The sequence below is a fragment of the Piliocolobus tephrosceles genome, chromosome 10, assembly GCF_002776525.5.
Source record: "Piliocolobus tephrosceles isolate RC106 chromosome 10, ASM277652v3, whole genome shotgun sequence".
Lineage (NCBI taxonomy): Eukaryota > Metazoa > Chordata > Mammalia > Primates > Cercopithecidae > Piliocolobus > Piliocolobus tephrosceles.
Window position 1 is genome coordinate 29,803,841 of NC_045443.1, and position 26,548 is coordinate 29,830,388.

General features: G+C 38.0%; 1 protein-coding gene across 2 annotated transcripts in view; it reads right to left on the bottom strand.

The window, feature by feature from the left end:
* TMTC1 (transmembrane O-mannosyltransferase targeting cadherins 1) overlaps nucleotides 1-26,548 on the bottom strand; it is a 292,296-nt gene that overhangs the window by 6,576 nt on the left and 259,172 nt on the right. For both annotated transcript variants that reach the window (XM_023209004.2, XM_023209003.2), the window contains 6 exons: nucleotides 13,857-13,959; nucleotides 11,691-11,826; nucleotides 10,624-10,768; nucleotides 9,556-9,693; nucleotides 7,706-7,828; nucleotides 4,864-4,941 (listed from right to left, as the gene is read on the bottom strand). In XM_023209004.2, the coding sequence (XP_023064772.1) occupies nucleotides 4,864-4,941; nucleotides 7,706-7,828; nucleotides 9,556-9,693; nucleotides 10,624-10,768; nucleotides 11,691-11,826; nucleotides 13,857-13,959 (723 nt within the window). The remainder of the gene's footprint in view (nucleotides 1-4,863; nucleotides 4,942-7,705; nucleotides 7,829-9,555; nucleotides 9,694-10,623; nucleotides 10,769-11,690; nucleotides 11,827-13,856; nucleotides 13,960-26,548) is intronic.

Consider the following 26,548-nt stretch of genomic DNA (forward strand, 5'->3'; position numbering starts at 1 on the left):
TCCCCTCTATCTGTTTAGTGATATAGCAGTTACTCTAATCTTCAGCTTAAAACTAAAAGTAACTTTTGCCTAATAAAGTTTTTATGCAATGAAAAGTGTTGATAAGCATGTGAAGTCAAATTTTCTACTACCGCGGCTTTGCAGCAGTATGTACCAGCTGTATACTTTCAGTGCAGTACAGTATATCACTCCTGACCTACTAAACACAACTGTCCCCACCCTTCGTTGGCTCCCAACTGTTTTGTTTGACTCTTCACCTAGCAACCATGTGTGCCTGGTCCCAGAAGGGGTCCCTGGCAACTCAGTCATAGCTATTAGCTTTTTTCAGCACTTTTTCTGCTACTGGATATATTACCTCCCTTATTCGTTCTACCCTCTTTTAGATCTGTATTCTGCAAAGTCTCAGAGCTAAGATTGTTGGAGTTCCCCCCATTACAAAAAGTATCAATTTGTTCCATCTATTTTTATTTATGGCTCCCATGTGGATAAATACCAGTGACCCTTTACATTTCCATCACAATTAAAAATTATATCTCTCAGAGTGAAGACACATGTAGCAACAAGCAACTTCTCGAATAAGTGTTGTCGATAATACTTATCGAATGCTTACCTATCTTCCAAATACCTGTCAAAAGCTTAGACACATAGTGAGCGCTCAATATGATACTATCATTACTGTTACTAGTGACTATCCAGGCTCTGTATCAATAGTGTCTATTTCTTACTGTATTCACTGGTCATACTGGTGGAAAGGAAAGTGGAAATGACAGAACAAGAAACTGTGCATTAGATATCCAGGCACTGGCATGTACAACAAAAGGAAGTATTAACAATGACTCTGATAAGAAGTTAAACAGATTGCTGAACAAGTGGGAACTTGCATTTGTTATATTCAATTATTATTGTTTTCAATTCGAGGATATGTCTTCCAAATGTCCTCTGATTTTTATTAGCCTAAGCACTTACATGCAGACAACTGTACACTTTTGGGTCTAAGAGTGCTCTCACAATCTGTTTTGCCTGCGGTTGATTTTGAAACGATTCTTCCAGGAGGCTCCTTGAATGTTAGCCCCAGTCAAGGGCGTTGGGTTCTTCTTCTCTGATCACCAGGCTTCTCTGTCCTTTCTCACAAAACCCAGTTCCTTTTCTCTTCCTCAAATTGCCCTTTTCTGAACTAAAGTAGAAGCTCTATTTTTTTTTTCCTCTGTAAACCAGGCTGGAGGGCAGTGGTGCAATGTCAGGGCACTGTAACCTCTGTCTCCCGGGTCCAAACAATTCTCGTGCCTCAGCCTCCAGAGTAGCTGGGACTACACGTGTGTGCCACCATGCCCGGCTAATTTTTGTATTTTGTTAGTAGAGAAAGGGTTTCACCATGTTGGCCAGGCTGGTCTCAAACCCCCAACCTCAGGTGACCTGCCAGCCTCAGCATCCCAAAGGGCTGGGATTACAGATGTGAGCCACTGTGCCCAGCCTAGAAGCCCTATTTTAAAAAATAGTTATATCCCTTAAGTCAGTGTCTCCAATTCCCTAGATGCTAGGTAAAACATCTGAATTATCCAATTTCCAGAACTGTGTTCACTTGCTGGCCACTAATCACAAGTGGCTTTTCCAATTTAAATTAGTTACAATTAATTAAAAATTCAGTTTCTCAGTTGCACCAGCCATATTTCAAGTGCTCAATAGCCACATGTAGCTAGTGGCTACTGCCTCGGACAAGGCAGATACTGAACATTTCCATTGTCACAAAAATTCTGCTGGACAGCACCATTCTAGAAAATGCATATTTACGAGGTCAGGAGATTGAGACCATCCTGGCTAACACGGTGAAACCCCGTCTCTACTAAAAATATAAAAAAAAATTAGTCAGGTGTGGTGGTGAGTGCCTGTAGTCCCAGCTACTCATGAGGCTGAGGCAGGAGAATGGTGTAAACCTGGGAGGCAGAGCTTGCCATGAGCCAAAATTGCGCCACTGCACTCCAGCCTGGGTGACAGAGCGAGACTCCATCTCAAGAAAAAAGAAAGAAATGCATATTTACTGTCATGAGGCAGTACTGAAAATCAGACTTTGTGCTATAGCCTGGTTGATGCAACTCTTTGATGATAAAAAATGTATTATAATTTCTTGGTCCACTCATTTCATCTTATATGTAAGACTTCATAAGAAGCATCACTTTTTATAACCAAGTGTCATGAGCAAGAGACAACTATGACACTCGCTCCTCTCTCCCCCATCTCTTTCTGCAACCTCCTTGCAAAGTACTATATTCCAACTCTCAACCGTGCTGGAGCTCTCAGGCCTGCCTAAGCCTCCCCCCGTTTCAGGGAAGGAGCGAGGCCTAGGAATGGGATAACAATGCCTGATGCACACATTACCTGGCAATGCAAAACACAGAAAGTTCATAATTATCTTTTAGGCTTCATAAAATGACAACCCTGCATTCTAATAGTGGCATCAAAATGACCACATCTGAGCTATGTGTCTGCTCTATATATTTACATTAGATTGCATCAAATAAACTAACTGATATCAGACCACTTTAAAACTACAAAGGTGGCAATTTTGTATTGGTCAACCTAGTAAATGATGGCCACAGAGACAAAAAACAGGATAAACTAACTTTTACTCAGCACTAATTATATTTTAAAATAATGTAATAAATAGATCCTTCTTTAATCTCTAGACACTTTCCCAAGGGAAGTACTTCCTAATTTAAAGCAATGGGTTCACCTGTTAAAGAGTGCAGTAGACATACTATTTTCTCTGTTATTTCCAGACTTCTTGGGGACACTTTTGAGTGTATTTGTTGCACTTTTTCTAATTAACAATTAAACCCATTGTTTTCGCTGCAGACACACTCCATCTGAAAACATATTGAGCACACTGCAGTCATTTATCACTTAATGACAAAGGTACCTTCTGAGACAGGCGTCATTAGGTGATTTTCCTTTTGGCAAACATCATAGGATATAGCCACATAAACCTAGATGAAATAGCTTACTTCACACCTAGACTATATGATATAGCCTATGGATTCGAGACCACAAACCTGTACAGCATATTAGTGTACTGAATACTGTAGGCAATGGTAACACAGTGGTATTTGTGTATCTAGACATATTGAAACACAAAAAAGATGTAGTAAAAACATGTTATTATAATCTTATGAGACCATGAGACCATCATCATATATATGATCCACCTTGGACCAAAATGATGTCATGCATAACATGACTGTATTTGAAAATGTAACTATTTAGTATATGATTAAAAATATTTAAAATTATCATTTTACTCTTTTAAAGTAAGTTCATTCTATGTTTCCCAACTAGATATTACTGGATACCCTAGAATATCATTAAGATCAGAGCTTGGGCAATTTGGCTCTGATAAATATCATGCCTGAATTCACCATCTATCAGATCAAAGCTGTCAGTTGCAGGGTAATTATCCCATTAACCCCTCCCATTTGTGTAGTCATGGGTACTCTTTTTTGTGTGTGCTTCCAAGAGTGATCAGTTTCCACTTAACAGTGAAACCCATTAGGACTTCATTCAAATTCTAATCACTACACTGCTATTTTGTCAGTGCAGAGACTGAAAATCTGTTAGCTAAACAAGAGTGGTTCTTTAAAAACATGTTGGATCATGGAATTTCTCTGCTCAAAGTCCTCCAAAAACCCTGACTCCTTTGGCATAAAAGCCCAAGTAACTACAAACTCCTTGAAGGCCTGCATGATCTGACCCTGCACCCTCTCTGACCCCAGCTTCTCCCATTTCCTTTTCTTTGCTCTCTCCCTGCCACACTGCCGCCTCACTACTCTTTAAACAACAGGCATGCTCAAACCTTAGGGCCTTGGCACGTGCTTGTGCTCTTTCCCTACTTTGCCACACAGCTTACTCCTTCAGGTCTCTGCTCAAATACTACTTTATAACTGAGGCCTTTCCTAACCACCTGAATTTAAAATTTTAGCCCTTATTCCCTGGCATTCCAATGTTCTTTCTCTTTTTTCTCCTTAGCACTTATCACCATCTAATATATTTTATACATATACATATGTACGTATGTATGCATTAAGCATTCATGTATGTATGTAGTAATATATCACCTCTTCCTCCTCCTCCTTATATTAATATATCTCCTCCTGCTAGCACCAGAAGAACAAGAATTTTTGTCTTCTTGGTTCATTACTGTATTCCCAGTGTCTGGAAGGGGATCTGGCACATAGGATGTTTGCCATAAATGCTTAGAAAATGAATGGATGGATGGATAAATGAATGATGGCGAATCATTCATTGCATTAGTTACAGATAATAGTCCCCCAAAGGTCACTTTCAATTCTTGGGAAGACTCACCCAAAGGTAGTGCTTTTCCTCTGGAAAAACAAAACAACAAACAAGCTTGCTTTTCAGTAAAAAATTAGGGAGAAAACGTATATTAGATATAAGAGATAGAAAGTAATATTCTAAGTAACACTTTAATCTTGACAGTGAGTTAAACTGGGAAGACATTAAAGTATACTGAGCTACTGAGCTTGAACAAGGATTTAGTTCCCATAAACAGATTTTATCCGCTGTGTGATATTTCGGTTAGGTACATATGATTTTCTTCATGGTTAGAAAAATCATAAAATCTAATTTATATAGATTTATTTTTAAAATAGCTTCATGATATTCAATATCTAGATAATGCAAAATGAACATAAACTGAGCTATTTCACTTTTAAACTCCCATGCCTTTGATATTCAAATGATTTCAAAAAGGAAATTAACAATAGTTCCTTGATCCGTTAAGAAAGAAGAAAGACAGAAAGAGAAAACACAAGGGGAAAGCCCGGTCCACAAGGAAGTGAATTATTCTCCTACCTTGATGTGTTGGATGCCACCCATGTTCATCCAGGCCTGTGCTTGGTCTGGATTTAGTTGCACAGCCGCTCTATAGCTCTAAATAAATAAGAAATAACTTCAGGTTAGGAAACAAATCCCCATCTTTAACGCTCCAGGATTGCCAAAACCACTTTCTTCACATGTGAAAATTTAAGGTATTAATACAATGAAACCAGCCGCTACTAGTTCACAGGAGACCCTGTTTATTTCTATTATTTTTCAAAGTTGATGATTCTAAAGTGGAGGAAACTGAAATGTATAATTTCCCTGCAGAGCTAACCTTTGGACTTAGAGAGACTGAGGATGCCTGCGGGGAATTCTGGTGATTTCTATGATATCATATCATTTTCAACTGTCCTTGACCTGCAAGAAAATTGTACTTTTTGGCCTTTTTTCACTGCAAATGGAATTGGTAAGAAAATTCTTTTTACAATGACAGAATTTTGGGGTAGTCTTCTAAGCAGTTTAACCCTAATGCAGTATGCCCTTTTACAATATAACTGACCTAGATGTTCAGCCTATGCTGAAATTCTTCAAATGGATCACCACCTCTTTAAGAACATCTACTTCACTAGGGGATAGTTTTATTCATTAGACATTCTTTTTTCCCCTGCCATATGAAAAGTCTTCAAATATTTAAAGGGAGTTACCTATCCCTCAAGCACTTTCTTAGGTCTGAATAACATGGATCCTATTAAATGTAGTATCAGTGATGTGTGGTATATTTTTAACATTACGCATGTTTTGCATCAAAGGTATGCTCACCACTGAGTCTCAAGTGGTCACCTGAAATAAAGCCACAGGTTAAACGCATTGCCTTTAATTACAAAGCTAAGTATTTGTGCATATATTTTAATGTTTCCTGCTATTTTCATTAGCAAGAATATGACCAAACAGATCCATCAAGTAAAATCTGGTCCATTCTCCTCTACTTCAGTTTTAAGGGAAAGAAAGAAATGCTAAGAAACCATACTTTCAAAAGGCTGTTAAAATAAACTGAAAGGGTGTGTCTCTTGGATTAATTTATATCAGCAGAGACAGGAATGTAGTGTAGGAGAGCTGGATTCAAACCCTGATGCCGGCCGGGCGCGGTGGCTCAAACCTGTAATCCCAGCACTTTGGGAGGCCGAGACGGGTGGATCAAGAGGTCAGGAGATCGAGACCATCCTGGCTAACATGGTGAAACCCCGTCTCTACTAAAAAATACAAAAAAAAAAAAAACTAGCCGGGCGAGGTGGCGGGCGCCTGTAGTCCCAGCTACTCTGGAGGCAGAGGCAGGAGAATGGCGTAAACCCAGGAGGCGGAGCTTGCGGTGAGCTGACATCCGGCCACTGCACTCCAGCCTGGGCGACAGAGCGAAACTCCGTCTCAAAAAAATAAAGAAAAAAAACAAAACAAACAAACAAACAAAAAACCCTGATGCCATCTCTTACCCATTTCTGTGACCTTGAGCAAGATATGAACTTTAAGCCTGAGTTTACAAAACTATAAAATAATGATAATGACCATGCCTTTCTTGTAGGATTCCTGTGAAGATTAAGTTACAAAATACATATGAATCATGCATAAAGTGCTAATACATTTTAGCTGTTATTATGAATCAATGGACATATATATATATGCAAGAATTTATTCACACATAAATATTCACAAGTTATTAATAATGTTCACATTAGTTATAAATAACTTAAGAATAAAGATATTGAAAATGTTCAAAAGGCAGAGAAAACCCTACAAATTCTGAGAAAAATGCTTACAGTTTTTCAGAGAAAAATGCCACAATTTCTGTTTTTGTTTAAAGGGTTCACATTCAAATGAGCTTTCCCAAATATCTTTCCATGTGTTTTCCAATAATATATTAAAAGTCACTCACTTGTTTATTTCCCAACACAATTGGATCATTTGAGATTTCACTTTTCCTATAATATATTTAGTATAATTTTATGACTTCATTAATTTGTGGCTTTACCAGATATAAGGAGAAAGCATTTAAAATTACATATTTTTACATATTTTTGTTACATATTTGTTACATATTTTTAAAGTATGCAACACTAACATTTCTATTTCTACTTATAAATGTCTTCTTGAGTTTAACCTGTGAATAAGTTTTATTCCAAAGTCGTAGATACTGAACACCTTATAAGATGCAAAACACTGTTTTAGAACAGAGAAGAATGCAGCCCCTCTCTACAAGGAAAGTCCAATCTAATTGGGGAGATAAACTATGCAAGGATTTGTACTTGCCTGTACACACAGAGACACACACACACATACAGGGGTTGGGGGACGGACCTAATAGTACAACATAATATGTGACACTTTCAAATGACTGGTACCTTCATGAGACAGTCCATGCTTTTTAAGAGTTCAGAAGAAGTAAGGTCACAGGGAATAAGGATGGTTAGGGAGGGCTTCCTAAGGCAGGAGGACAAAGACTGTGTCTTGGTGGATGAGTGGAAATCTCATCTTCCAAGTCAAGAGAGGGCGTTTCAAGGACATGTGGAAATGTCCAAGGCTTTTCAGGTACTAGTCCAGCTGAAATAGAAGGTTCTTGCAGGCAGAGAGACAGAGAGAAGCTAGTTTGAGACCAAAATGCGGAATACTGTGAACGTCAAGTTAAAAATAATTACTCAGAAAAATAAATGTGTAATTCTGAATAGTCAAGGGCCAGATGCTCAATGATAAAAAAATAAACAAAACTTTATGTCAATTAGTCAAAAAACTCACTCACTCCACAAACATGCCAGTGACCTTAGATCTTACTGTACATATTTCCTTAAAGATCAAAAGAGTATTAATTTCAATGAAGAGTTTATACCTCAAAAGCTTTGTCAAGAAGGTTCTGCTCTCTTAGTTGGTTTCCTTTTGTGAAAAAAAGTTCAGAAATGACTTTTGGGTCCTTTGGTTTCAGCTGAAGAGCCTTGTCTATAACATCAAGTGCCTGCAGAGGTTGGAAATTAAGACAGGATAAATGCTGATTAGGTAAAGAAAAACTTACTTAACTGATAAAATTTATACTTTTTGTTCCTATGTGTCAGCAGGTATGGTATGTGATAATCAAAATACAATTCTTGGTCAGGCGTGGTGGCTAATGGCTGTAATTCTAGCACTTTGGGAGGTTGAAACAGGCAGATTGCTCCAGTAGCTCAAGATCAGTCTGGGCAACATGGTGAAACCCTGTCTCTACAAACAAATACAAAAATTAGCCAGGTCTGGTGGTGCGCACCTGTAATCCCAGCTACTGGGGGGACTGAGGTGGGAGGATCTCTTGAGCCCTGGGAGGTGGACCTTGTAGTGAGGTGAGATCATGCCACTGCACTCCAGCCTGGGAATCAGAGGAAGGCCTTTCTCAAATATATATACATTCTTCATTATCTTTGATTTTCTCACTGGGAATTAGTGGCCCTGTCAAAATAACTTTTTTACACTCCAGTTTTCTCATGTATCGATGAGTGGCATTAAAATATCCTTGATTACTTTACAGGGAGGTGGTGTGATACAGTTGAAAGAAAACAAGATTTGGCATCAGACGTTTGCCCTGAACATGGGTCCATCGGGACCACCCCACCAGTCCCTCTCAGGTCCTAGTGACCATTCTGCCCCCAGCACCTACTGACCTCGCTGCAGCCAAAGATCCCCTCAAAGCAACCATCTATCATGTTGCTCCTCTCCACAGAAACCCAAAGCTTCCCCCAGGTAAGGAATAAAACCCTTGGCCTGGCCCCAGAGAGTCTCCTCCCAGCAGCCTGTGCTTGCGTTCCTACGGTACTCCCGCTCCCTCATGCCCATTCCTCAGAGAGGCCCCTTGCTGCTGCCACAGGGCTTTTCATGTGTGTTTCCCGGACCAGAATCCTTCTTGCTTCTTCCTCTGCCTGTTAACTCTTATTCTTCATCCAGCCCTCACCTTCACATCACTTCACAGGGAAACCTGGCCTCCCAGAGTCATTGGGTCCCCTGATTATATGCTCTTTGGGACAGGTAGCTCTTCATGATATCCCTGGGCACAGCTATCACTCTACATTTGTTTTGTGAGTGCTTGTTTAATCTCCTTCTCTATGGGTTAGCTCCACGAAGACAAGGACAGTGACTTTTTGTTTTTTTTATACCACTTTATTTCTGATGCTTACTACAGTGGCCAGAACATAGTAGGCCTTCAACAATTCTTTTATTGAGTCAATTTATAAATTTACTGATTATGTGACTTTTAAAATGGAGATAAACAATAACAGTTGTGACACCGGGTCACCCTGTGTTTCCTTCTTAGATACTGTTTCATGTAATCTTCTTATATATTCCTCTTCTATATTGTTTTATGTAATCCTCATAACAACCCTGTAAAGGATTACATAAAACAATATAGAAGAAGGAAAATGCAAAATAATAAAGCATATAAATGTTGGTCTTGATCTTTATAGACTTAGCTGAAAACAAACTGAGACAATACCACATAAAAGCTTTACATCAAGCAGAAGCCCAGAAAATACTATTACAAGGGGATATCTTAGGTGTTAAGGGGATATCTGTGAAAAGTTTCCACAAGATAGGATACGCTGACTGATAAGATTTAAGATCTCCCAGGCTTATAAACATGCAAACTCGAGAATCACTTAGGTGCACCCCATGTTTAACCCATGAATCCAAAGAACTCAAAACAAGGTCCTTCTTTACCTTGTCGTGGTTCTCCTGCTTGCTATAGATGGCTGACAAGAGGCGATAGCATTCAAGGCACCCGGTCTCCTCTGACACAATGTGATTGGTCATCTTTTCAGCTTCTTTTGTCTGACCCATCACGGCCAAAACCTGAGCCTACAAAACCACATAGACTTTGGCTTAGCAGAGACTTTATTACCTTATCAAATAAAGCATCCCTGAATAGAAGCATTCAGAATGCATTCCTGACAAACATGCTCAGCATCAATTTAGTGACTCATAGAGAAGGCTGAATCACCAGTTTTCAGGTTTTGACTTTTTGCTGTTTGTGTCTTTACTTAGTTTTGTGCATCCGTTTGTGAGTGAATGGCAGAAACACCAAAGATATCCAATGAAATGGCTTGTGGTTTTTAAAAAAAGGTTGACTAAATATGTCAGAAGAGAAAGAATTTCCTCTGATTTCATCAGAACAGTGTGTTTATAGCAAGATAACAAATTTGATGTATTGCACATTTAAGGAGTGAAGTTCCAAATACTGAGATAAAAATTTTGTTGGTATGAATGTTAATTTTCCTGAGTTTAATAAATATACTGTGGTTATGTTAGAGAATGTCCTTCTTAGAAACTATTTGCAAATGTATTTAGAGATAAAGGGGAATGATATGTACATCTAATTTCCACATGGTTCAGGAAAAAAATAGCACATACTAATAATAGGTATATACAAACATACATATCTAAATATGCACACATATACATGTATGTATATGCACGTCTACATACATACACAAGGGAGTGATAAATGCATCAAAATGTTACAAAGCATTGGATCTGGATGAAAGGGTATATGGTAATTTTTTACTATTATTGCAACATTTTCATAAGTTTGAAGTTATTTCAAAACAAAAATGCAGTATTTTTGGTGTCCATGTCTCTAGAGAATGGCTCTAATATTGGCTGTATGAATATTCATACAGTGGATGTATTACGGCATTCCAGCTCCAGTTTTGAGGCGTGAGGACTACAACTCTCTCTATGGCTGGCTGTGCTTAGGTTGCCAACTTCATTTTCTTTCATCCTACTCACCAGGGCCAAGCGGAGCTCTCTTTGAGAAGGCTGAAGTGCTGCAGCTTCTTGGTAAATCTGCAAAGCCTCTTCGTATCGGCCAGTGTTGTAATACAGTGCTCCCAAAGGTGACAATATCTCAGCTTTGTGTGCCACCTGCAGGGCGCTGAGTTTGGAGAAAATCTAATTGACATTTCTCTTCTAATAGGTACATTTCCAAATATCTAGGCTTAGATTTAGGGATGACTGTCCATGGTCTGAACCTCTGCTCCACTATGGTCTTTGTTTTTATATCAAGAACAAGGTTTGTGGCTTTTTCTTTTCTTTTCTTTTTTTCTTTTTTTGAGACAGAGTGTCACTCTATCACCCAGGCTGGAGTGCAGCAGCACAATCTTGGCTCACTGCAACCTCTACCTCCCAGGTTCAAGCGATTCTCCTGCCTCAGCCTTCTGAGTATCAGGGATTACAGGTGCCTGCCATCAAGCCTGGCTAATTTTTGTACTTTTAGTAGAGACGAGGTTTCATCATGTTGGCCAAGTTGGTCTTGAACACCTGACCTCAGGTGATTCGACCTTCTTGGCCTCCCAAAGTGCTGGGATTACAGGTGTGAGCCACCACGCCTGGCCAAGAACAAGGTTTTTACAAAATGATCATGATGCCATACTTGGAACGTAAGATTGTCTTATCGACCTATCAATAGAGAAACTGAGCCCCAAGCTTCTTTCCCATCAATTATATGATGAATCTGTTCTCATGTGTGCATAGTTTTTCATGTATTCTCATTTTTAAAATTGCTATTTATGATTGGGGTTGCAATCTATGGCTTCAGAAAACAACAGACTGACTAAAGTGGGAATTAAATTTCAACCTTGGTTCAGCACTATAGTCTAATCAGCAAGCCAAAGTCATGAATTATGATCCCATTTATATTGTTGTGGTTGCTTTCTTTGGAGATAAGAATTTGTATTACCCGAATTGGCAAAATTTGCTAGTATTCTGACAGCACACCTATTCCCATTAACTAAGAAGCTGATGAGCGATTGCTGAGGTTCCTGGCCAACTTATAAAGCCAAGAAAGGGAACTTTACCGCTTGTACCATTCTTCAGCCATGCTGTTCTCTCCCAGTGACCTGTAGAGTCTTCCCAAGTTCACCATGGCCACGTGATGACTGGGGCTAAGTTTGATGGCCTGTTGGTAATGGGCCACTGCCTTTTCTGGTAAGCCTGTAACCAGTGATAGGTTGGTAAGAGCAGAACATGTTTTTTTATAAAAGACACGAACTTTTCACATTCTCTTCTGACTTACAATTCTTTCTCATTATTACAGAGTTATACCAAAATTATTCAATATGCAAATTAGCTTGCATTTTAGCTTCTCATCCTGGCCACTGCCTAACTTTGAACCATTTCACTGTTCATTCATACTTCCAAAAAAATTAACAAAAAAGCAGTAAAAACTAAAACCTATTCTTTTAATTATATATATTATTTTAGTCGAAATTTTTCTGGTCATTGCTCTTGCTAATAGGATGTCTTCAGATTATTAGTGATTGTTATTTATCCAAGATATAACTGGCCCTCATTATATAAAAAACAGAACAGGCTACCATAGAAATAAAACTGTCCAGAAGCAATTTCTAAGGGTCTGTGTCAATGAACTATACTGCAACATAGCAACTGAAGCATTGCTTTAAATAACACATATCAGCTCTACAGTGAAAAGCTCTTTTAAAATCATGCACTTTCATTTGAATGGTACTTAATTAATGAGACTTCCAACATAAAAATGCCACCATGCACTTGTCCAATGCATTATATATTTTTAAATACTTTGTATGGTTTCCGCAGGTAGTTTTTATACAATTTAGCTGCCTTTTGATACTGTTTAGCTGTTTATCAGGATTTAAGAGACATTTAAAAAACCACACACAAAAATTTTCCACTTTACAGATACAGACACTAAAGTGCAAAGACATTCACAGACTTGATAAAGATCCCAAGGCAAGTGAGAGTAAGGCCAGAACCAGAATGAAGACCCTGATAGGTCTGATAGGTTTCTTTAAAGTAGCTTCCTGGTGAAACTATAATCAGGGACTACACTTTAGAACACTGTGAAGTTCTACATAGAATTGAATGTTTATTATCTACATAGAAATCTTTTCAAGTGTATCTGTTTGAATACAAGTTTGACTAGGAGGTCCCTAGGAGCCTCTGTCTCTGAAGGCAGAGGCTCAATGTCATAGGGTGGTCAGGGAGTTATCATTTTTAGGGGTGTGGTGGGGTGGGACTGTTGTTGAAGTAAAAGGAGGAGGGTTAGACCGGCCCAACTAGAGGTTTCTTCTGGTTTTTATATTTTTAAGACAATGTATTATTATGTGGCCAATGAACCAGCAGGTGGCACTACACAACAATTTAACACATGCAAAAATAAGGTAGGTCTCTTAGATGTAAATAAGGTAGGTCTCTTAGAATGTAAATTTTATATTCTGTAAAACAAGAGAGCTCCAAATATCCTTGAAAATAAAACCCCTTTAAGCATTGCATATTGAAAAACTAATTAAACTAAATTTGACTGCAGGGCAGCTAGTCTAGTAATCAACAGGAACAAAGTGGTGCTTTGACCTTACATTTAAATATAATTTCATTATTTATATGTACTTGTTGCATGCCAACAGCATAGAGGCACTACATAAGTCATAAAGAAAAGATAATTCACGCCCTGTAATGTTCTGCATTAAGCAAGATAAAGTAAGTGTATTTTACATAGCACCTGTCATATAAGAGCATCGTATCAATTTTAATAATGCAGTTTCTATAACGTAAATCAAGGAAGGAATGATGGAACAATTCTGGAGGCTTTTAAAAAATATGTCATAGAAAAGTATTTACCATCTGCCACTAACTGCTTTCAGAGGCAGGTTCTGCATCATTGTAGAGAAACATTTCATCACCATAGATTTATAAATATACATAAATAATATTCAAAGAAGACTGGGACTCATTAAATCATAAGGCTACTTCCTGTCACCTGGGGAGTTTTCTGTAGAGAAATGAGTATAAGAATGGGCAGATTTTACTGAATCGAGCTTGAAGATTCAGAGAAATGACAGCCCCAAGGTACAATGACTGTCAGTAGTGTGAGCTTCCTGCCAAGCCCAGTGCATTTTACTTCTGAGGATTATTTGCCTTCCATTTTGCTGGATAAATAGTATTAGCTAATCTCAGCAATACAGTTTCTCTTTAATTTTACTTACCAGTATCAACTAAGAAAACCCCATAGTTGTTGTGTAAATCTGAGCTGTCTGGACAGTTCTTTATTCCAGCCTGGTATATTTCTTCAGCTTCTTTAAACCTCTCCTTTCAAAGGAAACAAACAAACAAAATAAGTGAGAAAGCTTTTTAAAACCAGCAATAAACTGAATATTAGGAGCAGGAAAAGCAAAGAAAAAAAAAATCTTACTAAGCACCTAATATACAACAGGCACTGAGATAAGGCACTATGAACTTTGTTTGAATTAAAGGCAATATTAACTGTGTACAAAATACCCAAAATTCATATCTGTATTTAGTTCCCTTAGGGCAAAAAAGATGATGTTGTCTCAAATGGGACCTTTGGAAGGATATGGACCTGTACAACATGCATGTCTACTGGTGAAAAAGGCCTGAAAATAGTTGTTTGAATAGGATGCCCTTCACCCCGGTGACTCTCCATATGAAAACGGGGGATGCACAAATGGTGGAATGTTTTTAGAGGTGGCAATGTGGCTGGGAGGCAGGGCAGTCTGGGGAATTTGTTTTCTAGCTGCATTTGCATAGATGACACTCTTTTTATCTATATCCTATACTGTACCGCGTTGTTTGGGGAGGTTTTTGAGGCAAGTAGAGAGGGGAGGCTGATGCAGATGTTGTGAAGGGCTCTACTTGAAGCGTGCCTACAGCCCACCAGACTGGTGGCTACTTCCCATACTCATTCCATGCTTTCCACCTCTGAGTTGTTCCCTCCAACAGGATTATATGCCCCCTCAAGGGCGTACCTCCAAACTGTGTGGCAAGGTTCAGGTCGATCACCACATCTCTCGTTCTAGGGCTCCAGTTCTAATTGCCCTTGTGTTCTATTTGTCTAAATATTCACTTTAGCAAACTTTGGTAATTCTGAGTTACTTTTTAGGTTCTTTTTCTTTCTTTCCTTCCTTCTGTCCCTCCCTCCCTCCCTCCCTCCATCTCTCTCTCTCTCTTTCTTTCTTTCTTGTTTTTTGAGACAGAGTCTCACTCTGTCAACTTGGCTGGAGCGCAGTGGGGTGATCTCGGCTCACTGCAACTCCTGCCTCCTGGGCTCAGGTAATCCTCCCACCTCAGCTCCCTGAGTAGCTGAGATTACAGGCTCGTGCCACCATGCCCAGCTAATTTTTGTATTTTTAGTAGAGATGGGGTTTCGCCATGTTGGCCAGGCTGGGCTCAAACTCCTGGCCTCAGGTGATCCGCCTGCCTTGGCATCCCAAAGCGCTGGGATTACAAATGTGAGCCACTGCATTTGGCATTTTCAGGTACATTTTTCACAACCATTAGAGACTGTTATGTCACACTTACTTTTACAATACAGAAGGTGAAATATAATTAATTAATCAAAGCTTCCCAGATACTAAGACTTATTTACCCACAAGTTAACAATGTCATCTTTTTCTAGTACTTCTGCAAAGGTCAGGTAAAATAAAATGATTTGGCACAAAGCACATGCCTGCTTTAAAATATATATATATATATCTCCTGAGTATGGACATTTTCCACAACCTTATTTTAAGTTACTCCTACTGAGCATTGAACCAGACATATGACAAAGGAACGTAGAACAACAATTTCCTGAGACATGACATCTTAAGCTTGTGATTAAGTGTAAGATATTCACATTGAGGGCTGAACAATAAGCCAAGAAGCCCAAATCTGATCTGACCCAGAGAGGAACATCTACTTTACACTCTGTAGAATGACCAGTGCCAGCTATTTGAGTTCCTACATTTTTAAGTAACATTAGGGAACAAGGTGTGGTTTGTCAAACTTCATCCCCACTCCAGCAAAAATAAGCATCCATGTCTCTAAAAGTGTGTTTTTTTAATTGCCAAACTCAACAAATTATCAAATTCAAAAAATTTAAAGATGAATTAAAGTCTCAAAATATTTCCTTTCAATCTACAATCTATTGAAGAGAAGAAAAGCTTTCTGAAGCTCTCGTCCATTGAAGGACTGACTGTGTGTGTGTGTGTGTGTGTGTGTGTGTGTGTGTGTGTGTGTGTGTGTGTATGTATGTAATGAAGACAAGCAGAACAGAAATTATGTAACAACCTGAGAAAATTAACATCTGGAGAGTACCATAAGGTATATATTCATGTATCCATTCATTCCACATACATTTACTGCAATGGCTATAGAAGTATGACACAGTGGTTAAGAACGAGGCTCCCAAGGTTTGACTGCATGGATTTAAATCCAAGCCCCACCATCTACTGTCTGTGTGACCTTTCTTACCCGCCATGTGCCCCAACTGTAAATCAGGGATAAAAATCGTACTTATGTTATAGGGTTGTTTTGAGGAATAAATCTATTAAAACATTTGAAACACTTAGAACGAAGCTTAGTACATGGTCAGCACTTTGGTTTATCATGCTGGCCTTTATCCTTACTTATCCAAAATCTCATAGCTACATGGGGACAGAGAATAGAAGCTAGGTTTTCAGTGGGCCAAGAGGGAATTGGGGAACCCTGAATAAAAGCAGTATTTTTGGAAATAAACAAACATGGCTCTGGCATAAAAATAAACAGTTATACTTTTGGGTATTCATCCATCTGTTCAACCGTCCAACCTGTCCCTCCCTACCTTTCCTCGACAAATATTTCATGAACACCATTGTTAAAGGTAAAACTTTAGGCAAATTAAATGTAACGAAGTTTATTTGAGCAAGAAAGTGTTCACAGATTGGGCAACCCCCTGAACCAGAACAGGTCCAGAGAGACTCTGCCGCTGCCATGTGGTCAGGAGGGATTTACAGACAGAAAAAGGCAAGCGACTTACAGAAAACGGAAGTGAGGTACAGAAATGGCTGACGTGGTAACAGCTCAGTGTTTGCCTTACTTGAACATAGTTTGAACAGCTGGCTGTCTTGATTGGCTGACTGGTAAGACAGTAATAGGCACAAGGTGGTCTGTTTATGCATCCAGTTAGGTTACAGTTTACTATGTACAGAGAAAATTTTAGGCCAAGCTTAAAATATGTAAGGAGGCAGTTTTAGGCTAAATTTAACAATGCTCCCCTCAAAATTGAGAGGTGAATCAAAACTGTAGGCATTGATTTCATTCTACCACTATCGTAAAGGCACTTATTTGGTCTCAAGTCTTACTGGGAAACAGCAGAACAGTGATCTTTGTAAGATGGGAAGTAGGCTTTTAGGTTATTTTTTTGAAAGAGAGTAGAGGGGACCTCTCTGCATTGGAATCTCTTGTTTTTAGGAGAGGAGAAAGAAAATTCAGGCCTGTTTTAGGACTTACCTGTTTGGGATTTTTTTTTTTTTTTTTTAAGTTTTAGTTTGATTATGTCACATTTAGCATGAGTGAGTCTATTTTGGTTTGGTCTGGTCTGCTGGGGCCTATGGTATGAACTCAGTCCAAAATAATGGCATCTCCTAATTTTGTTTAACAGTTTCTTCCTTTTGGTCATGATTTTACTTAAGTGAGTGTGACCATTAGGCTTTTAATGCCATTCTCAGTTACCATTATTTTAGGGTTTTGGTCTCAGTACCTTATTTATTGGTTATGGTGTCTTTATAAGAACACCTTTTTTTTTTTTAGTTTTTGTCATCTCAATTAAAGAGAGATCATTTGACATTTTAAAAATGGCTGTATGTAATTATTTAAAACTTTTGAGAGAACATAGTGTGCCAGAGAGACAATTATAATGATCAATAGGATCATATCAAGAGTTTGGAGTATGCTCCTAAGTCAGCATCTCCATGAACCAACCCAACTAAAATGAAATAGATCAAAGAATGAGCCAGACAAAGAGTCTACTTGTTTTAACCAAACAGCCTGTTTATTAATACCCTACAACCAAATCTCTGTAATATTCAATGTATTTATTTACATGTAACAAATAGTGTCAGTAACGGTACAGATTTTTTACTGCTTATCCAGTAGGCAATCTAGAGTAATTTTATTAACCAGCACAACCTTAGCAAGAGAATTTAAAGATGTCTGTTGTATAATTAGTCTTTGTAGTAGAATCTGTTATACAGCCTATTATGAGGGACAAATTTTAATCATTGTCTCCTTTAAATTATGGGAAAAGGGGCCTAAGAATTATGTCTAGAAGGGTTTAAAGAAACTCCATGTTTAAGCTTCACTAGAAGAGTGAAGGCCCCCTGGCAATGTTGTTTTAAACCTATGATATAGGTTAAAAGGAATGAACCAATGTTCTGGTTCTGACTGATTATGGAAGAACAAAGATGCCATTAAATTCTTTTGCTCACATTGGTCCTTTATCTTTTCTACCCAGGCATAAAACTGTCAATGTATAGGGCTGGCTGCAAAGTCCTCTACAAATAAAGTTATACCTCATGATGTACACAAATCTCCCTTTTTAGTTTTATTGTTTATAGAGGCATAAGCAAGGAAAAAATTAAGAGAGGTAAGAGTCTGATGATAGCATAGAAGCCTTGATCTGTGATCTTGGGAAAGCTATCCATGTCTAGGAGGCCATCTGTTTTGGGGAGAAACTTTCCTGGTGAGCTTTATCTTAAGGTTTCTAATGGATGTATAGTTCAAAGAGTCTGGAGGGTCCTTTTGAGTTGTGAGATTATGAACCTAAGCTTTGAGTTCCCAAAGTTTTGCTGTGGTGTGGGTGGCAAGGGCAGTCTTTTTTTTTTTTTTTGAGATGCAGTTTTGCTCTGTCACCCAGGCTGGAGTGCAGTGGCAGGATCTCAGCTCACTGTAACCCTCCGTCTCCTGGGTTCAAGTGATTCTCCTGTCTCAGCCTCCCAATTAGCTGGGATTACAGGCACCCACCACCAAACCCAGTGGCTAATTTTTGTGTTTTTAGTAGAGAAAGGGTTTCACCATGTTGGCCAGGCTGGTCTTGAACTCCTGACCTCAGGTGATCCACCTGCCTTGGCCTCCCCAAATACTGGGATTACAGATATGAGCCACTGTGCCCAGCCAAGGGCAGTCTTTTTCTGATATCATTTTCAGAATATCCAATCTCTGGGTTTTAGACCATGAAGGGTTTGATTGTCTACAATCACTGAACATGAAAAGCTTTTATTTTTATTTATTTATTTATTTATTTATTTATTTATTTATTTATTTATTTAATCTAGTGAAAGTATACTTTGGCATGATGTATTAAAGCCTTGTGGCATTTAGTCATATCAGAGTTTCAGAGCAGAAGGTAAATGAGGTTTTGTTATTAGGGGTATAGGGCTTCTAGTGACTATTTTAGAAGGGTCAACTTACATTTTCCCCTGGAAGTGGATCTGATTATCCACTGTATCCACTGTAATACTTTTGACTAAGGCAATCTAGGTGATTCAGTTACCTTTTCCTAATGCTAGTGTATCTGAAATACCTTATTTAATTGTTTTACAACTTGTCCAGTGGAACAAGTGCCTTTATTGCTAGAGATTTTTCTAGGAATTCCCATGAGGGAAACACACTTTCTAATAATGTTTTAGCTACTATTATAGCCATCAGATTTTTGTATGAGGAAGCTTTTATATAACCAGAAAATATGCATTAAAAATGACAGTTGAATGAAATTTCTCTATAAATGTTTAAATGGCCCATCAGGTAGCAGAAATATACCTGAAGTTTTGATCGTCTTCTCAGGATTATGAGTTTGACCAACCAAATATTAGTCAATCGTTTTAGCAATTTAGAATAGTCACCACACCAATAAATACTTTAAAAATGTAACCTGGATCAGCTTATCCCTCCTATGATAAGTTATGGCATATAGAACTTTTAACAATGAAAGCTTGAAGGACTTAGCAAGGACCCAGGTGGTCATTTAGGCTTTTCATGAGTATATGCTTAATGCTGAATTTATATCCTCTCAAATACCAATTTTGTTTTTCAATTCAGATGTATAGCACTGTTTATTAGGTGGGCCATCATAGGTAATTTGAATTGGACCATAGGAGTTTATTTAAATTGTATACTTAAAACATTTTAGTGCTGGCTGATTTAGCATGAAAATCTGGGAAAGTATTTTCTTGGTATTCAGTGAATTCTTGTGTTGCTTGGGTTAGAAGTGTTATAACCCAGTCAGTCTCTTCATTAGAGTTTTGGGAATTCTTAGTCCAAATAATGTGATCTTTAAGTTTTCAGAAACCTGTATTCAAGAGTGCTTGTCAGGGTTCTTTTCATCCTTTCTGTGAACCTCCTTGAAGACACGCCATTCTACGATTTTACTTCTTTATCAAGAGCTTTTAGAAAACAAGCAATTAACTATGGAGAAGTTCACTATGGTCATGGTTAAAGATGTAATTGACAAAAAATTATTTTTTTTCTGTGGCCTATAATTTAATATAATAACCATAATTATGATGGATAACATACCAAGACATATCTGAATTTTAGCAATCTCTTACAATTTTGGAACATATATTAATAATGTATCCATAAAAATATAACTCAAAGGCTAAACATTACTTATTTGACAATGCTTCTCATAGTTTAGCCTGTCAAATAAGTCCATATACTCTCTTTTGGATGCCACAGAAGGTCTCTGCAGAATCCTAAGTTAGTTGAGGTAAAAAAGACTTCATTTCCAACTTGAAATTTGACTTAAGGAAAGAAGCCTGCCAAATATGTCAAAGGTTTAAAACATTTAATTAAAATATGATCACAGGTCACTGTAGAATAATAGTAATTCATTTAGCCAAAATGGTAATTAAAAGGTTTTAAAGAGCATTTATTCCTTGAGGGAGAAGAGGCTCTGTTTTTCAATCAAAAGAGCTGAGAAAGACAACATCAACATGAGACAGAAGCTGTGTCAAGCTAAACTTAATTTAACACCATGCATGTGCCATGCATGTATACAGTGAAACAGAACCGTGAGTGAGAGACACAATCCCGCCCTTCACCACTGAGTGGAATTCAGACAAGAAGGAGGCAATAATGTAGCTGTGGGAGGAGAAGCACAAGGTGTGCGCGAGGCATCCAAGAGTGGCAGCCACACCTGGGGTTAGATGCTGTACACCTGTCATGATCCAAATGCCCAAGGGCATTGGTCGCTGTTAACTTCAGCAGCTGTGTAACACAGATGTGCTTGAAAACTATCTGTGGCTACGTGAGATCTGAAAAACATCTTTATAACCAAACTAGTTAAGTTAGAAGGTGTTTTTCCTGAAAGGAATACAACTGATGTCTTCACAGTCTCAGCTTCTAAAGTCAAATGCAACACTAAACAACAGTTTTTAAGTGCAATTACTGCTTTACCAGATCTAATATTACTTTTTTCCCCACTTTCTTGCTCCTCCAAAATAGGCTAAGAGATTATCTTTTTCATCTAAAACTTCTCTTTTATTTTTGCATCCATGAGCTGAGCTTATTTTCCACTAGAAATGATATTTTCAAAATCCAAATAAATAGTGAGATTTAAAGACTGAGTGTGTCAAGTGCAATGAATCACTGCCCTACGCCTTCAGTAACCTCAATAGCAGTTTCAAGGCTCTATGAAAATAAATGTCTTTAAGATCTATCTTTCTATTCATTTCACTCGACTATCAATTTCATGGAATGATCAACTCTACTCATAAAAACAAACAAACAAATGAACGAACAAAAACACTTCTCCAGGAAGAAAATACTATATAGGTGTTTGAAGTAAATTCGACCTTCTCTGGAAGGGTAATGCATTATTCTTAAATAGCATTATTATTTTAATTACTGAAGCTCAATTTCAAGCACTCACTTTCATTTAATTCAACTGGCTACAAGTCCTCATCTAAGCCTGATCATTTCTAGTCTCTACTGACTTGTAAGTTCCAGAGGAAATGAATGTAAGCTATTTATAGGACAACTTTATTTAAAAATATTTGTGACTCAGGGAATAGTTGTGACATATTAATACCATCTGCTGTACACCAGAGTCCCCAGCCATTGTGTGAAATTGGCCTTCGTGGGCAGCAGTTAAAAATGGGCAGCATGCAGCCATGGGCTCCTCTCCAAGACTTAAAGCATTTTCAGTGGGATGGAAATAAAATGGGCCTTGGAAGAGAGATAAAACACAGTCAACATCCCACTTTTTACATGCTATAATTACCCAATATAGTACACTTTTTACCTCAAGAAAGGAAAAGTGAAAAATAGACGTCCTGAAAAAGGACCTTTGACTATAATTTACTGTCTTGAGCCAAATAGTGTGTTTCGAAAACTTTATAATTCAGGTTCCAGTAACTCAAATGACAAATAGACATTGGCTTAATGCAGAAATTACCAACCTTCTGAATTTTAGAACGTCTCTGAACTCTAAGTTACCAAGAATTCCAAAGAACTTTCCATTTATGTGGACTACATATATCAATATTTCCTACATTGGAAAAGAAGTTGAAAAACTTTAAAAATATGTGTTAGTTTACTTAATCACAAACTTAAACATAAATAATATATTTATATAAAAATAATTATTTTCAAAGCAAAAAAATAGCGAGAATAGTGGCATTAGTTTATATTTTTGTAAATCTCTTTAATGTCTGACTTAAGACAGCTGGATTATCATATGCTTCTGTGTTCAATCTGTTTTATGTACATATATTTGGTTGGAATATATAAAGAAAATCTGGCCTCACACACACATTTAGTTGACAAAGGAGAGAGTATTTTAATAGCATATTCATAATTGTGGATATATCCTGTGGCTGCTAGAAAAGCTAGAAAACTACTGTATACTCATGAGAGAATGACGGGAAAAGGCAAATTACTTCTTAGTACTATTAGGAAAAGTGTATAAACCTTCACGGACCCTGGGGGTCTCCAGTCAACACTTTGCAAACAGATTAACAGATAGCCTGTAACAGTGTGTACTTACTGTATAGAGGTGTAGAGAGTGGTATTCCAAAGCAGTAAAGGGCCAATAGAAAAAAAAATGGTGCCAGTGCCCCGACATCGGGGTCACCATGTGTCTGAGCTGATTTTCTAGAAGTGCTTTCACTCTGATCAATAATTTAAAGCCACAGAGTCTTAAAGTATCTTCCTATTAGCCAAATGGCTTTATTAGTAAATAGTATTACATTATAATGTTGTAATCGTAATTACAAACGTAATATTGTAATAGTAATTACAAACCTGGGAAATTAAGGACTAACAGATCTTTAAACTCATGTCAATGACTTCTCCAAGAAACTACTCAAGACACAGCAGCCCAAAAGATAAAGAAACACCTGTTTTCTCACCCTCTTCTTTGCTTTCGTTTTCTTTACCACAGTTCCTCCACCCATATGTCATCAGTATGAACATTTATGAGAAACATGCTATCAATATTTGATATCTAATTCTCTTTCCTATCCAACTAAAATGAATCCATTAATCTGGCATTCTTCGCCACCAAGGAAATACAAGGTGTTTTCTAATCCTAGATTTTCTCATCTCCCAGCAGAGTGTGATCAACACTATCTGACAATTTACACAAACAAGAAGTGACCACTTTAAAGAAGGAACACCAAGAACAATACAATAAATGCTAAAGAGAAAGAGTGACAAGAGTGAGCAACTACTCATAATGCAGCCATGGAACCAGAAAAAGAGGTGAAAACCGTATTTGCATATAACTGCAGCTTCCTGATACTTTAAACTTTTCTCATGCCATTTGGCCTTTATTCTCTATGCTTCCAGGTACATGACTTTCTTCCGACTTCAGAAATAGAAATAAAGTCCTAAGTCCCCCACCTGACTCAACAAAACCCCTCCTGGCCAAGGAGACCCCAGGGAAACCTTAAAAACTCAGTTCCCAGCCATGACCAGAGAGGTAAGGTCACTCAAGCATTATATGCACTCCTTTGCTAACCACCATTGTACTCTCTTTCCTAAGAGTTGAACAGAAACTAGCACTTTTGAAAGACTTGCTCCACTGCTAATTTCAACCAACCACCTCATTGTGCAGCAGGGCTCCCCTCCCTTTTTACAATCTCAAGGCAACTGACCAGCATTCCTTCCTGGAAAGAAACCACGGACTGTGGACTGCTTCTGGCTGGTCCACGGAAACTGTGCATAGGATGCCTCTGCATTTAAATGTTGTGTCTCCACCTCAAAGTGCACATGGGATGTATATAACACGCATGTTTGCTTACTGTGCACTTGCAACCCCTTCATATTATTCACAGTTCCTCCTATAATCTGTTGAACATGTACACCTAGTCAATCCATTCAGCATAAATTCCTGTCTTGCCCTTCCTCCTTCAAAGCACCTGCTTTTGCTTTCTGCGGGAGGCTATGCTTCCCAGCCTACAACGTGGCCAGCCTGCAGGCTACAATCCATTATAGGAAATAAAGCTCTCCTTTCCAAATTTACAGATCTCATGATTTTAAGTTGACATATTAGAAGTAAGCTCAATACTGTTCCTCACCTCAGAGCCCTTAGAGGGTCTACTCCTTCTGACTAGAGAGCTCTTCCTTTCATTTTCACCCAGTTTATATCTATCAGCCCTTCAGATATCAGATTAAAGGTCACCTCTTTGGCAACTATCCCCACTCCCCATATATTCCTTTCCCACATCAGGTTATGTCCCCTTAACATGCTCGCTGGTGCTTTCCCTTTGCACATTTGTTACACTTGCATTAGACATTGGGGAGGGAGCTATAAATCTTTGCCTAGGGGTAGCCTTCCCTTCTATACTACACTCCATGAGGGTAACCACATACATAACTTGCCGCTTCAGCACTCTGGTGCTTGGTGGCATCTAAGTGCTCAATAAATATGTGCTCAATAATTAAATCAATAAATTCTTAAGTTAGGGTCTTCGTCCAAGTTGACTTAGCCCCACAGACAGTGTGGCTGAATGTACCCCAAATACAGCATTTGTAGGAGAGAACCTGATCCAGGACTTTTTATTTGATCCAGAGTTTCAACTTATGTTTTATTGTTCCAATTTTCTCTTCACTCTCACATTGGGTAAAGTCATATTTCAAAATACATGAAGGAAAAATATTTTATTTTAAGTGTTATCATTGTAATTAATTGAGTTTTTCAATAGGCTATAAACATGGGGCCAGTAATAATTTACAGTGGCCAGAGTCATAAACAATGTTAATTTCATTTCCTTTACTGCTATTGTAATGCAAAGCTATATAATCCAAGTAAGAGTAGGATGGTGAAAAATGATCGTGGGCTTATAAATGTTTACTATCCTATCTGTGAAGCTGGAGTCCAGCCAGTTCTGAATGCTAATGGAGAACAAAGAGTATAGCAAGTTAGAGACCACCCTGACTTCAAAGCTAAGAGTTTATCTTCTGTTCTCAGTTTTCTTGACTTCTTTGATGCAGTCGACACAAACTTTCCTCTGGATATTTTTATGTGCCTAGCTTCCGTGACAACTCATCCTTCTGGGTTTGTTTTATCACTTCTTCCTTTCCACTCCATTCCATGCCTAACCTCATTAACCCATGTGGCCCACGACCACAGCCTATTCATGGGGTCCCAGTGTCATCTAGCGCAAGAGTGGCAAGTGAGGAGCTTAGAGACCAGGTGTTACTCCAGGTCCTGCTGCAAGTTAGTGAATCACCATAAGCAGCCACTTAATTCTGTGTACCACATATTTTTATGTAAAATGAGAAGGTTAAAAAAATTCTTCAGGGCTTTTCCCTACACTATTCTTCATTTTCTCCTTGAGGAAATTATCTGCTTATAATATGGCGTCATTTTTGTAAAGTCCTAGGTCTATTTTTCTAGCCCTGATCTCTTTCGCTCTCATTGGTCCAAATGCCATTTTCATTTAAATGTTCCACTAACATTCAAAACTTAAAGGTTGTACACTGCTGGTGGCAGAGTAAATTGGAACTGCCCTTTTGGAAAGCAATTTGGTAACATGTCTCAAGACTCATGAAATATATTCTTTGATAAGGAAATTCTTCTGGAATTTATCATTACGAAATGATTTAAAACATTGTTTTAAAAAAGCCCTAAGAAAGAAAAAGTTCAATGCCACAAAAGGAAATAAAAAGGAATCCAAATATCCCAACATTTGAAATATTATTTGCCGTATATTACAGTGAATCAGTTTGATAAATCTGTAAGCAGCCATTTAAGTGGGATTTACGAAGGTCATTCAGCACCATGAAGAAACATATAATAGTATGTACAATTTAATGGCAAATGAAAAGAACAGGATACAAACAGTGTATGAATGTTAGTATGGAAACACATAAATATATTTAAAAGACATGCATAATATTAAAGAATGATAATATTTGTTGTCTCCAGGTATTACATTATGAGTAAAGGATGTACGTCATTTTCTCTGAGTTTTCACACTTTCCTTTATATATTTATATTACTTGTTTAACTGGAAACAATGTTGACACTCATCTTATTTCTTTCCTAAAATCTTGCTTCTGTCTGGCTTATCCATGTCTATCAGTGGTCATAAATCTTCTCAGTTTCTTAGGTGTTCTGACCTGGAGTTCTTAAGTTTCTATTTTTCTTTTCCTTTCAACCTTTACATGCTGACAGTCCCTATGTACCATAAAAATCTTTTTCCACGATAGTCTATCCATTCCCTCACTTTCTTCTGCAAACAAGGCTCTCAACTACTCACACCAGAATGTATATAAAAGCCTCTTCGAAAATATACCATGTGTTTTCCACAAGATTTTCCTCCTCAGATGTTTTAGAACGCTCTTCTCTGATATTTACCTTTACTTCCTATTATCTATCCATTTAAAACTTGGGCTCCATTATGGCCTTAAT